At 52.8% G+C, this 14,629-nt stretch overlaps 1 protein-coding gene across 1 annotated transcript in view; it reads left to right on the forward strand.

Annotated features, from left to right (window-relative positions):
• Positions 1 to 14,629, forward strand: part of RXRA (retinoid X receptor alpha) — a 37,233-nt gene that overhangs the window by 21,623 nt on the left and 981 nt on the right. The window contains exons 5-8 of the mRNA XM_074161404.1: positions 3,114 to 3,243; positions 8,091 to 8,223; positions 9,342 to 9,433; positions 11,137 to 11,242. Of these exons, the coding sequence (XP_074017505.1) occupies positions 3,114 to 3,243; positions 8,091 to 8,223; positions 9,342 to 9,433; positions 11,137 to 11,242 (461 nt within the window). The remainder of the gene's footprint in view (positions 1 to 3,113; positions 3,244 to 8,090; positions 8,224 to 9,341; positions 9,434 to 11,136; positions 11,243 to 14,629) is intronic.

A 14,629-nucleotide genomic window follows, 5' to 3' on the forward strand; every position in this document is an offset into this window, starting at 1 on the left:
AGAGCAGAGATCCCAACCCTGGTTGAGGGAGATCCCTCTGCTTTGCCAGGCTGGCAGTGGCACTGATTTCTTCCACCTAGGACAGTGTGGGACCCAATGGTGGGGCTTCAGCTCAGTCCTCGGAGCTGGTAAAAGGGGAGGGCAGGGGGGCTGCAGCCTGTGGGCTGTTCCGGCCACCCTGGTATCTCACCATGTTGTTGGTGGTGAAGTGTGCTGCTCTGAGCGCATGACCAGGGAAGGGACCCATGGCTCTGTCCTGACACCTGGATTGACACCAGAGAGGATGGGGTGTGTTCATGGTGTCAAGCCCATGATGGGGAAAAGGGAGAACAGTGGAGTGTGATCTTTGTGGGTGGCACGGACAGGACAGGGAAGGACGCTGAGCCAGGCAGAAAGCAGCTGAGCCAGAGGGATGCGCCCCTGCAAATCTGCTCTCCTGCCTTGGGTGGTAGGAGAGTGCCAAGACTAGTGTTTCGATGACCATCACGAAAACACTTACTTGAAGTAATGGCACCGGTGAGCCCCTGATAACTGCTCTTCAGCCACTGCAAATTGCTGCTAATTGCGACAATTGTGTGGCTTCTCACTGTGGCAGAGGGGATACACTCTTCGGGAGGTTCCCACAAGCTGTGAATGAGCATGGCTGTGGGATTCTTCCACACTAGGTGTCCCAGGAAGCCCCCAGACCCCGTGTGGTCCCTGTCCCTTGGGAGCTGGGTTCTGGCCGTACGCCCTCAGCAGGTAACCTATCCCCGGGCAGTACGATGGGACATGAAGATGGGTTTGTCTCTGCCCCTTGTCCCCGGCAGCCGTGAAGCTGGGCTGCTGCAGCGTAAGCACCACCTCGGATGGGCTCCTGGCCACTGAAAGGCAAAGCCTGTAACTGAGAGGTGTCATCCCCATTAGCTCTTAATTGGCCTTTGAGCGGCTGGTTTCAAGTCACCATTTTCTGGAAGATGCCTCCAAGCTCTGGTTTTCCAGAAGGATCAGGTGCCCGCGTGTCCTTTCATTCTGTCACACTCCGGCACTGTGCCCTTGCTATTTACTGCAGGAGGGGATTTGCTTACCACAGGGAGGGTTTCTAACACAGCTTTGCAGATTCCCTCCTGGAGACAAGCAGGACCCTTTTGGCCCTGCAGGGATGATACTTTTAGCCGCCTTTCAAGAAAAGATGATTAAGTTCTGCCAGGAAGCACCGTGGTGGTTCCAGGAACTGCCATCTGAGGTGTAATTAAAGGCTGGGCCCCTCGCTGAGGCTTTTTATGACGCACCGAAGGCTGGGTACAGCTTGTGCTGCCTGCAGAGCAGCGGTGATACAGCCTGGGCTGGGAGACCTGGAGCCCGGCTTGCTGCATCAGGGCGAGTCCTAGAGATGGTGACAGCCTGCCCAGAAGCAACCCCTGGTAAAAGCTTTGGTAAAACCTTCTAATTTTCCTGAAGTCTCCCTTTCATATGGCTGAGCAGGCACTTCTTGCTTCATGGGTCAGGTTCTGCTGGAGGATGGGGTCTCCAGTAAGACGTGTCCCACTCCGAGGTACATGGGGCTCCATCTGCATCCTGCCCCATGGGACCCAGGATGCCTGGGTTCTCCACCTGGCTAATCCAGCTTGCTGGCCGCACTCAGATGACTTGAAGTGGGTGATGTTCTTATAGCCTGGGCCAAAGATGTCCCTTTTCACCCTTCCTGCAAATTCATCTGCCTCTGAATGCTGATGTTCCTTGTGTTTCCAGTGAAACACTTAACCCTGCAAAGCTCCTCCTCACACCCAGTTTAGGGTTTTCCTGTTGTCCAGAGAAAATCCCATCTTTTCTCCCTCTTCCAGGGAAAAGCCCAGTCCCTGCTCATGTCTCCTTCCCCAGGGAAAAGCCTCAGCTCCCCTGGAGCGAGATTCCCCTGCCCTTGCACCCCTCCGGGAGCTGCTGGAGATGGGCAGAGCAAGGAGGGGAAAATGCCCGTAACGATGCTCCCGGCTCCTCAGCTGTGCTGCTGAACGCGAGCCCATTCCCATCCATCTCTGCACGCAACAGGTGAAAATACTTCAAAGGCGGGTGCCCTTGAGCTTGCCAGATGCTGGTTATTTTAAGCCGGGAGAACGGGAGACATTGGCCACCGAGGCACAGAGATTTGCATTTGCTGCCAGGGGACAGCAGGGAGGGGACAGGATTCAGAGCACGGCTCCGGGGGGCAGGAGTGAGACTCAGCAGTGTGGTCCTCATCTGCCCAGCCTGGAAGAGGGGTTTGGCATCGTGCAACCAGCTTGTGGTGAGGAATGGCCTTGTCCTACTGAAACTGAGACTTGCCGGAGGGAGAGGTGGTGCTGGTGGTCGTGTCTGCTCTGCCTCGGCCGCGTTGAGTTCCCACCCCTTCCCCCTGCCATCCGGAGGTGGAGTAAACACTCCTCCTCCGATTTGGAAACTGCTCTTTTAAGGACATGGAAGAAAAATAATCGTACAATCAAAGCTGCTAGATATCAGGAGGGATTACAGCGGGAGATGTGGAGGGGCTCATACATCCCTGTCCAGAGAGGTAAACCCTACATACACACTTGCACTGGTGAGGTGTCTTCGCTGGGGTTAGACAGTCTCTTCCAGTTCCTAATCACAAACCCACTTGAGCTGTTAGCAGTTCCTTTAAACAGGGATTTGGTGTGTTTAGGCTGACTGTCCTCCTTGAGAGCAGATGGTTTTTGTTACTGGATAATATTTCAAAGGAAAGGGTTTTTCTCTTTTTTTTTTTTTTTTCTTTTTTTCTCCCTGTAATGCCCCCTCTGGTGCTGGTTTATCGAGCTGGGAGATGCTGGCACGGGGAACGTGCGTGCTGCACGGGTGTAGGAGCCTCCTAGGCTGGAGCTCATTTAGTTCATCAGTCAGTGTGATGGATACTGGGTCTCAACACTCCTGGTTCCTGTTTTAGGAGCTTGCTAAAAACTACTTAAAACCATGTGGTGGAGAAGCCAGGTCACCTCCTTTCCCTGTGACTGATAACCTTCACTTCTGGGGTGCTCCCAATGTTGAGGTCCTTCCCTGCAGCGGGGAGGCAGCAAACCCCTTCAGCTGCTCCTCCTTTTCTTGCTCTGCCTTCTCCAAACCGTTCAATCTCCTTTTCTTGGCAGCCCAATGACCCGGTGACGAACATATGCCAGGCAGCAGACAAACAGCTCTTCACCCTGGTGGAGTGGGCCAAGAGGATCCCCCACTTCTCCGAGCTGCCCCTGGACGACCAGGTCATCTTGCTCAGAGCAGGTGAGTGGGAACTGTCCCTGCTGGGCTCCAGCACGGGGCCGTGGGAGTGAGTGCCACACTCAACGGTGTGGACTCAACGGTGACAAATACTACACTTAGATTTAGGTCCCGGCGACTTGAAAAGCCGTTAACTGATTCTGAGTAATAGCCTCTGATAATTCAATTGCTAAATAGGATTTAAAAAGCCCCAAGGGATGTGTCGCTGAATGTGATCCAAAATGTTGCACCAGCTGCCAATCAGCTGAAAAATGGCCCCGGCTTCATCTCTTGACGAGCTCGGAGATGTGCGCTGGGCGATTTAAACCAAGGGAGCTGCACGCTGCCTTCCTCCCAAGCTGAGACTTGAAAGAGCAAGTGGGCTTGGGACTCCATGAAATTTCATCAAACTGAAATGTTTGATCATAATTAAAACCAGAAAGGGGAGAAAAATATCTCGCCCTCCCTCTCCCACCCACCAAGATGAAAATAAAATTCTCTGGGCTTATTTTAAATTTCCTTGTGCGGCAGGGGGTCTGGAGGAACGGAGACTTTAGGAGGTGAAAAGCAGTTAGCTGTGAAAAGGATCTTCTTCCATTGAGTAAATTCAAGCCCCTACTGCTGGCAGGTTATGCACAAAGACCAGGGAGGGCAAGAAATCAAGAGCAGAGCTTGACGAGGGTGCATTTTAGGCATGAAGCTCTTTGCATAGCTCCAGTCATCAGATAAGTGATTAAAAAGGCTTTGGCTTGACGCAGCAGAGGGTTTTGCTCCCTTAAACAAAGAGGAAGGCAAGTTGTCAGTGGGACAGATGAAGTGGCTTCCAGCAAATGACAAACTTCAGGGTGAGACCTTGCTGGCTGGCGGTGGCACCCAACTCTCCGCTTGGCAATGAGAGACACAGACCTTGGGTGCTCGAAGTAGTCAAGGGAATTCAGAAGGGAATGATGGAGGAGGCTGGTGCAGAGCAGAGGTGCAGCCTTAGAGCTAGTGAGCTACGAGGAGCAACCAGCCCAGACACCAAACCCAAGCAAGCCAAGGACTCTGAAGTCCCTGGTAGTTTTAAAGTTCCCCTTCTTTCCCCAAAATGCACTTTTGTAGGGAATTCAAGAGGGGAAAACCCTGCAGGGATTTGTGCTCTTCCCTCTGCACTCTTCTGGCCTCTGTAGACAAGACACTGCTGATCCACCTTGATGCCAGCGTTCCTGGCTTCTTACTGTAGAGAGTGTGGGCCCCAAAATAAATGCCCATGAAATTGGGCAGGAAAGCGCTTTAATAACCAAGTGCAAAGTATTCACTTCGACACAAAATGTAGGAACTGCCAGAACTCCTCCGGTCCAAGGTCTGTTCAGGTTGCTTTAGGAGAAGGTGTAAGGGCTCCAGAGTAGGAAGCTGATGGGATTGGTATTTCCCACTTCCCACCACACAAACACTAGCTGTCATTCTGTTTAATAAGGCTGACTGTAGCCCAAATGTATGAATCTTAATACTTTCTGCAATTTTTTATTGACTATCAACCAGTGTAACTTCGTAACTTGGCCCAACATACAAATACCCAGTCCCTCTTGCAACCTCTCTGAAATCTTTGACCTCAGTGGTTTCTGGGTGATTAAGTCACACCATTTACTGGTGTAGGTTTTCTCCTCTTCTTATATTACTGAAAGGAGATTTTTATAGTCACATTTCATCTAGAGGTTACAGCAGTAGCCTGGGAGTGGAGAATTTGGGGGTTTTATTCCTGCTGCAGACTTGGCCAAGTCCCATGCCCTTCCTGGTCGGCTCCTGCTGGCCCTTTGGTGAAGGTGCTCCTCTGATTTTTCCGTGGGTTTGAATATCACCAGCGCTGGCTCACGGCCCTCTCTGGAAAATAGAAAAAGTGTATTTTTGAGGCAGGTCTCTAGAGCCTCTTGTGAGAGTGGATGAGCAGGGGAAGCATCTCTATAGAAATCTTTGAGGGCTTTCTGCAAATATCACAGGGAAGAACTGGATTCAGACAAAACGCTGCCTTTTTCTTTTGTGAAATGGAAACAAAACCCACAACAACAGTTCAAGGTTTTCCTTGCTCTTTAGAAGAAGGCTAATGAAAGCTGAACCAAAGACTTTCTGACCTAATGTTCTCTCCTTTGTGCTGGTGCTTCTTCTGACCAGCTCTGAGCTGGCATCCTGGAGGGGCCACTCCATGGGGCAGGAGGAGAGGGGGCTGCAGACCCCATCGCATCCCAGATTTCGTGGTGGCTCTAACCCCCACGGCCGTGAGGTGGGCTGAGCACCTGGAGCGGCTCTGATGGGTTGCCTGCTCCAGGCGTCTCTGTCGGGGCCTCGGATAACCTCCCCCAAGTCTTTTAAGCAGTGGCTCTATCTATTATTGAGCGGGGAGAGTGGTCTGCTGAGAACAGCTGCCCATGAAATATTTAAGTATTAAAATTTAGCTGAGAGCGTCAGTCAGGTTCAGTCATGCGTCCTCGGAGGCAAAACTAAGTGGAGCACGCATCTTTGGAGGAGCGGTGCTGGATGGGCCGGCAGTAGCTTTCCTCTAATCCTGAATCTTTTAAAAATCTTCCCTCTCCGAGCTTTCTGGAGGAGAAGGAAACTCCGCTTTTTAAGCCTGCTTTCCCTGGGTTTTCTTGTTTCCAAGCTTGCTATGGCTGAGATGGGAATAACCTGATGTTTTCTCTGCGTCGAGGCAGGGCTGGCAGAGGGTGCTGAGCACTACATCTCTGCAGCTGCAGTTCCTTTCATCGGGCTGGTGGGGAAACTTGGTAGTGAGATGGATTAACAGGATGGTCACTGCTCTGCCAGGTGCCTTCCCTACCCCAGAGGAGCCAAAGCATCCCCGGAGCCACCTTGTTTGATGAGAGAGGAGTTGTGAGAGTCAAAGACATCTGCTCTACCTCTCCAGAGCTTGGGCTGAAATGCAGAACTCTTTGGGTAGACTTGTTTGATTTCTAACTCAGATTTGCTGCCTGTGTTTATACCTGAATTTTCCTGCTTCCCTCTTGGTCTTGTCAGTTCTTTGGGGATGTCAGTTCTTTGAAAGCACTGAGTAGAAATAGGTGCCCCATTTCAGCCGAAAGGTCCCAGCTCTAAATGGGAATAATTCAGCTGAAGGATGCTGCCTTCAGCTGAAATTCAGCTGAAGGATTCAGCTGAAGGATCCAGCGCTTCTTAGCTGGACTAAGCCCAGCACAGATGTTGGTGGCACCCCACAGCCTCACCACTTCCATGTATTCTTGGCAAGCCGGAGGCTGGATCGGGCACTGCTGAGGCCGTGTGGAGCCGTGGCTGAGGGGTGTTGGGTGATGGCTGAGAGTCGGGACAGAGCTGTGAAAGCTGGTGCCATGGAGGGACGTTGAGAACCGGCTCTGGTTTCTGTTGGTTGGAGCTGCTTGGAGGGGCTGCGTGTAGAGATGCTGTGGGTCTCCGTGTGATGGCTGGTGGGAGGCACCCACAGCACCTTTCTGTGGGTCTGGCTCTGGGAGGTCCTCTTCAGCCATGGAGCAGGGTTCCTGCAGGCTCCTGGTGCAGTCCCACATCTTCTCCTCCGTCCTCCTTGGGTTTCACAGTGTTGCAATCCCTCTGCGAGTGCCAGACCTCACCCAGTAAATAGCCAAATAAATGTTCCCGTGATTGGGGTGGAAACATCCTGTGGCCACTTAGGAAAGAGTGAACTTTATTCCTTGTCAACATTTCTAATGGCACAGCCCACCTCTGCAACAGTGGGTAAATACAGCTCACGTGGATCTTGTATTTATTCCAATTGGTGAGAAAAGACGTGTTTCTGTGGCAGGAGAGGAGGTGAAGGATATTGTTGTGTTGCTTTTCCAGCCCGGGAGAGAAAAATTAAATCAAATATCCTGACGTTTCTGGACCCTGCCAAGCAGGCCTGTGTTCTGGACACCAGAACGTTTTCAGGCTGGGTAAATCACTCAGATGAGCGTGAGACTCCCCAGGGCTGTAGAAGACCCGTCTTGTCTTATTGAAGACGCCTCTCCTGGCTCAAAATCATCAAAATTTCCACCCTTTAAACTTCACAGCATTTCTTCTTGTTCTGGGTTTGTTTCAGGCATTCTTGAATTCGGGTGGTGGCAGATTTAAGAATTTGCGGACACGTTAAATTAGAGAGGGGAGCTGGAAGGTGGGGAAGGAGGTGGCATCTCCCTTCCCTTCCCCATCTGTAATTAGCTCACGCTGCTCCCGCCGTGTGGGGGCTCAGAGGATGTGTTTTCCTGTCTCCTGAAGGAGCATGTCCAGTAACTAATGAGACAAAAGCTGATTTCCATGCAGCTACAGAAAGCTGTTACTGGAGCAGTCACGGATGGGACATCCCTGAGGAGAGGCCATCCCTTCCAGTATTTATACAGCAGAAGCAACAAACCTGCAAGGGAGAGTTTTCCTGGGCCCGATTTACAGCTGGAAAAGGGTGAATGAACTTTTGTGCCCCATTACGGCCTGAAAATGAGCCCAATTAGCTGATGTAAAGCGTTAATAGGTCTTTAACTGCTCAGAGGCACGGAGTATAAGGTCAGAGAGGGAACGCAGGGCTTCACACCCTCTCGCAGGTTCATGGGGAGAGGAGCAGGGAGAGCTGTTTGCTCTGGTGCCTGCAAGGTTTATAGAGGAAACTGCTTCCCTTATTAACGTTATATTTTTAGTACATTTGTTCCTTAACGATTTTTTTCCTTCCCTGACATCCAAGAAAGGGCTGGCTCCCCCCTCCCTTCCCACGTCCAGCCGTGTTACTCCAGCAAAGGCGGTTCTTGAGCAGTTTCCTCCTCTCTCTTTAGCCCCGGGGAGGTGATGTTGCTGATTCCCGGACCCACTGAGGGCCCCGTGGCTCTAACCTGCAGCTTTGGTTGTTTTCTCCTCCCCAGGCTGGAATGAGCTCCTAATCGCCTCCTTCTCCCACCGCTCCATAGCCGTGAAAGACGGGATCCTCTTAGCCACCGGGCTCCATGTGCACCGGAACAGCGCGCACAGTGCTGGCGTCGGGGCCATCTTTGACAGGTGGGAAGAGGGAGGGAGGGAGGGAGGGATAGATGGATGGATGGATGGTGGTGAGCACATCTCAGGCCACCTTGGCTAGACATCCCCTTCTCTGTCTCTGTTCCCGGCAGTGCAACCTGCTTGAGGGGTCGGATGGAGATGCGTTGGCACCTGGGCTCATGGTCAGAGGAGCCCAGGCTGCGGCGTGTCCATCCCGTGGCGTGTGTGGAGACATCGTGGTCCTTGCTGCAGGCAACAACATTAAATCCCTCCTCTTAAACCTGCACAAACCAACAGCCCCAAGTATTTGGAGGGAGAAGGCTGCCCAGTGCGAATCAAAGCCCCCTTCATGGGGTCCAGATGCCTTCTAATGTTACGAGGAGGCCACTCCTTTATTTCTTTTCATCTTTAATTGGACCAAGACGTGATTTTATTTTCACAACGAAAAAGCACCAGAAATACCCAGCAGGTTCCACATGCGTATCCCGAGGGCTCTTTAATCCCGTTCTTTGGGAAAGTGTTTTAAAGCCAGACTTCCAGGATGTCTGACCCACAGTGTGACTCCAGACGCCGCTTAAGTGGTGGCTGATTTCTCTGCCTGAGACTCATCTTGAGGCGACTTAGTTGAAGCCAAATCACCTTTGCTTCTTTGCTTTGCGAGAAAATTGTGCTTCGGACCTGGGTGACATCATTTGTTTCCTGTGAGGTCATAAGTGCAAGATCATGACTTCAGTGCAGGATCTAACAGGAAAAACTGGGCAATCAGTGGAAAATATTTCAAGACCGGCACCTGCAGCAAGAGCAAAGGGAGTAATAAAAATTACCGGCAGAGGAAATTGCTTTTAGATACCTGTTGGGGTTTTTTTTATATTATTATTTTTTATTTTTAGGCAGCTTTCTCAGGTGCCAAAGCCAGTTTTTGTGGTCTCTGTTGTACCTCACAGGAACTATTGATGTTCCTAATGAGCTATTTTTGATACAGGAAGAAAATGAGGGCATATCCTCAGCTGGTATAAGCGAGCACTGTCCCATGACTTCATTAACCGTGCTCCGGAGGACCTCACTCTGGCTCTGACACCTGCGTGGTTTTTTTCATTTCTTTTTAACGCTGATGCCTGTGATTTCTATGTCCTTTGCAGAGTACTGACAGAACTCGTGTCAAAAATGCGAGACATGCAGATGGACAAGACAGAGCTAGGCTGCCTGCGAGCCATTGTCCTCTTCAACCCCGGTACATGCTGTTACCTTCTCTCCTGTCCTCTCTTGGCTGATGCTGCGTCCTTTTGGCTCCTTTTCTTACCTACAAAGCTCCATTGCAAATAACCGAGGGCACCCAACTCCCGAGGACAGGGCAAGAAGGAAGAGACAAGAATGAAAGTCAAATTAAGTGCTGCCCGTGCATCTGCCACCTTAGAAACATGTCCATCCTTAGAAGGATGGATCTGGGTCCAAGCCCAGGGTGTTTTCCCCTTTGCAGGGGTGTTTTCCCCTTTGCAGGGGTTTTTTCCCCTTTGCAGAAGGCAACACGGTTTCATGGTCCAAAATATCCTCCAGGCAGGACCCAGCCTTGGCTGGGACTCGGCTGTGATCATCCGAGGAGGTGGCGAATGCTGCTTTTGGATGGGCTGAGTTCTCTGCTGAGCTTGAGGGGCTTTGTCTTGATCAGCGTTATGCAGTCCTCCTATTTTCAGTTCTACAGCAACTCTAAAAAGAAAGTTCTGCTGCTTGAGGGAGTTGTCCCCGAATAGGAGCAAAAATGAATCTCGATATCCTTTGAGACAAAAGTATGGGTTAGAGCAAAGTTAGAGCATGGACATTATTGCCCTCTCTTTCCTGATCTCAACATTCAAGGGCGTTTATTAACTGCATTTCTGGAAAATCCCGCTGCAGAGCCTGCAGAGGGTGAAAGGCATGAAACATGCTCATAAAATACACAAGAGCTTTATTTTTCGTCCATAGCTTGCTTAGTTTTACAGACTCTAGGAGGCTGCTCGCTTTTCCCCCTTGGCCCAAGCTGCCCAAGGGAAGAAGAAGGTTGAGGGACAGGGGTTGTCTCTGGTGTTTCAGGGAGCAAAGTCCCTGCTGCCGCAGGACATGGGCTGCCCCCCTTGCAGATACAGCTCTACTGGGGGGGTTCCCTGAATTTTAGAGCAGGTCAATCCAGAGCAAAAGCAGATAGCATCTTGAGGACCAACCTCCACATCTGCGGCCACCCCTTCCCCTCCCTGCCCTCCCAGGAGCATGGTTTGTGCCCAGCCACGGCTCTTTTGCTGGCCTTTCCCACCGAGCCCAGGCCAGGGCATTTCAGCAGGGTTTATTGCTGTTTCTTGGGTTTGTTTTTCTGCTTGACTTTTTTTTTCTTTTTGTCTTTATTTTTTTTTTCCCCTTGTAATCACCAGTAATTTATTGTCTGTAATTTGGGATTAGCCGTATATGGTAAAAGAAGGGGAATCTGGAGAGGTTCCCGTGGTGCTTGTGCTTGGGGATATCGATTGCTTGACTGTCCCTTTCACCCTACTAAAAACAGATCCTCGCTGCGTCGTGGGGGGACCTGCCAGAGCGGGGGCTTTTTGTTTAGCCCTGCCACAGTGCTTTGCGCGGGAGGGAGAAATCCCAGAAACCCAGGACTTGAGGGGGACTTAAACCCTCTCCATGAGGGTCTGTGACCACTGGAATGAGCCAAAACGGTTGGCGTTGGGGTATGAGGTGGAGTAAAACAGATTTGTAGTTACAGGGCAAACCTTTCAGGGTTTGAACACTCCCCAGGAGGTGTTAGGTGCCCCAAATTCCTGGGGTTCAGACCCCGCATCCACACTGGGCCCTGGTCTGGTGGTGCCAGGAGGGATGGAGAAGGCTGGGGGGTGACCAGGGGTCTCCTTGCCTCCTTGGAAAGCCTGGAGGTTTTTGGCTGATGGTCCTTCCGTTGCCTTTCAGACTCGAAAGGTCTCTCCAACCCAGCTGAAGTGGAGGCGTTACGGGAGAAGGTGTACGCGTCGCTAGAGGCATACTGCAAACACAAATACCCCGACCAGCCGGGGAGGTGAGTTGCTGGCCGTGTCCTGTCCCCCCCTGCAGCCTTGTACCCCTATAAAGCCCCCTGCAATGGGTGCTGCAACCGGTGCAAAGGGTCCTGCAGCTCTCGGCAGGGTCCGAGTGCCATCCTTGGGGTCACTGCAGCTTGTGGGTGGCTGGGTCCCTTCCATTTCGGGCTCTCTCTTCCCGTGTCTTCTGGCAGCGAGCAGTTGTCTGCAAAGAAAACCACTCATTTCTACCTACTTCAGCTGTGAGCATCCTTAGAAAAGCGCCCCCCGTGAAGTGCAGAGTGGTCTTTATTCCCAAACACCAGTAAATGCAGCGCAGCCGGGACAAGGTCAGGCAGTCCCAGCGCTGCCGAGACCTGAGGAGCCCCGGCTCCAGCGGCCGCGGGATGAGCACATGGGGGAAGGGGTATCGTTTCCCTTTTGGCAACCACGGAGAGCAAACCACAGCGAAAATAAGACGCACACGGAGTTAATTTTCGGTGGCAGATGAGCATCATTGCTGGGAAGTGAAAGCCTCAATTGATGCTCTTTTCTTCCCTCCCCACCTCCCCCAGTCCAGCTGGGAATGGGAGGGGGAATTAGGAATGCTTTCCTGGACCGCTCTGGAGCTGAGTGGGCGCATTTTCCCAGTTACAGCCTGAAGTTGGCAACTGCCAGTTAAGTTACTGACAGTCATTTGAGAAACCAAGCAAAGCACTGGAAACTGCTGGTGGTGCGTATTGCTGCTGAACCGTGAATATTGGGAAAAACAGCCCAGGCAACTGGGATTTGCATCTCACCTGCATTCCCGGTCTTGCGTGTCTGGATGGTTGAAGAAAAAAAAAAAAAGGGATGCTCTTAGAGCAATGAATGCAGTGGGCAGATCACGCCCTCGGAAGTAATACTGGACTTTTTTCCCCCGTTTGGGTGCCAATGTGCTGGCAAATGAAAAAAGACACGTTGTAAAGGGGCTTCTTGATGTTCATGGTTGGCTTGTGGCGGGGAGTTAGGATGAAGGTACCGTTGGGTGCGTGTGACACTGTGGTGAGGAAGGAATGAGGGATGCGCAGAGCAGGGGTGGCTACCTGTCCTCCGTGGGGTGGTTTGTTTGGACCCCAGGCTCCAAGAAGCGTTAATAAACTGCAGTTCCAAAGCAAAGCCAGACCCAGACCCTGGATTGAGGCTGGTCTGGTGTTTCCGAAGAGCTCTGCCTCCTTTGAGGCTCACAGGGAGCAGCCAGCCGTACCTGGCACAAGGATTGCTGCCTTGGGAATGCTGCCCAGTGGGTCTCCTGGGTTATTCCCCTGGTGGGATGAACTCTTTGCTTCCCACAGGCGTCCAGTGTCCGTAGCTGAGTCATGCTGCCCTCGCACGCCGCTGCTGCAGGCTGGGACGGGGCTGGACAGGGGGCTGGCATGGGGACAGCCCCGCTCTTCATCGACCACAACGCTGCTGTGCATGACTGAGCAAAGTCACTGAGCCACCAGCCAAAATCAGTTCCCCAGGGCTCTACCTCAATCATCAGCCATGTGTAAAGGAGCGTTTTAGGTCCCGGAGCTGCACCAGGAGCTCTGGAGTTTGATCTCTCACTGGCTTTGAATGACATTGAGCTGGAGACCTCCTCGTGTGATCCTCACACCCTTCTTGGGTGACCTTAAAGGTTTTTGCACGATTAGGGCTGTTCTGAGAGACATCTCTGGGCATTGCTGGCCGTGGGGCCTCTCTCGTATGGTGCAGGGCGATGGTGGAATAAACCCAGGTGGCTCGGGAGGGTTAACTCGTGGGCCAGGAGTCCAGAGTTGCACAAGAGCTAAATGAAGCTCTCAAGAGCTCTCTCCATCTTCCTGGTCTCATGGCACAATGTGATCACCATCTGGGGCTGGAAACAAGTTCTTCCTGTGGTTGTTGAGCAAACGCCCGGTCAAGCCGGCGGCGGGCGCCCTCCCCTGCTTCAGGCTGCGGCGAGCCCTTGGCTTCCCCACCGCTTCGGATGCCCTTGGGTGCCGTGACTTCAGCCTGGTCCCCCGCCATCGAGAGCTCGCGAGCGCCGTGTAAACACCAAAAGGGAACTTCTCTGCGACAGTAGGTCGGAGGGAGGCATTCCTAGGAAAAACCTAGCCGTTCTCCCCCCACGCCAGCCCCGGCTCCTCAGCAGGGAGGGCACAGTGTGTACGTGACACTGAGCACCCGCGGGGAATTGGGGCTATTTTCTGCCACCCCCACTCCCCCACCGCCAGCCACAGCGCTGGCATGTTGTGCTGCGGGCTGGTTATCTCACAGTTAAACGTATCCGAGGGCTGGAGCCATCATCTGGTTTGGTTTAAAGTGAAACTTCCTGAATGGGATGGTAGGACTGATTTGTTTTTCCTGGCTCTGCTCCCACCTTTCTCGCCAGCTCAGCAAAAAAAAAAAAAAAAAAAAAAAAAAAAAGAAATAGAAGTGTGCATGCATGTATAATATCTGTATGTTTGTGCACGTCTCTCTCTATGTGTGGGTTTTCTGGAGAGTCCCCTTCTCCCCGGGCTGGTTCCGGCCTTTGCTTATGTTGAAGCCCTGATTGTGTAGCAGTAAAAACAAATAAACGCGCTCCCGGCTGTTAAAGGGGAGGTGACATCCCACGGCGCCTGGGGTTGCTGCCTGCACCCCCGAGACACGGGCAGGCAGGTTGGGAACACCCTGGGTGGCACCGTGGGATGCTCCGGAGCACCCTTGGAGGAGCCGGTGGCTCTCTCCCGCCTCCACAGCCTCCTACCGCCCTCGGAGCCCAACAGACAGCAGCCTTTCCCCAGCATCGCCAGCCCTTGGGCTCGTCTCCTTCATCCCAGCCGGCTCCTGCAGCGCTGTTGGCTCTCCCCAGCCCCCCTGGTTCTCCCCTGCCCGGCTGCGCACCCCTCCTGCTTGTCGGTTCTTGCCGGCATCGAGGGTGTGACCTGACAAGCGTCGGAGAAAGGGCTTTTGTTCGGCTGGGGCTCGTGGGAGCCCCGTGCTGGAGCAGGGAGAAGGGGAGCACCCTGTGTCCCGGCTGATTTGCAGCGCTCCTTCCAGCTTTTGCATCAAAGCCCTTGTCTCCTTCCATTGGCTTCACCCCTGAGGTACCTCCAGCCCGGCTGTCAGCCGCGTTTCTGCTGCTCCAGCAGCCCCCGGGGCTCGGCAGAGGAGTGATGGCTGGCGGAGCTGCCTGCGAGGTGCCCGGAACCTTGAGGGAAGGGGCATGGCCGAGCCAAGTGCCAGCTAACCCCACTCAGCATCTCCTCCATCCCCTCCCCGGCTGCTTGCTCTTTTCCCTGACCAAAGATGGAGCTTCTGAAGCTCCTTGCACCGCTGCCTGGGACACGGCTGGCCCCACGGTGCCTTATCCCCATGGCTGCGGTGTGGGGACCCCACCAGCATCTTGGGGTGCTCACTGT

Source organism: Numenius arquata, chromosome 19, assembly GCF_964106895.1.
Source record: "Numenius arquata chromosome 19, bNumArq3.hap1.1, whole genome shotgun sequence".
Lineage (NCBI taxonomy): Eukaryota > Metazoa > Chordata > Aves > Charadriiformes > Scolopacidae > Numenius > Numenius arquata.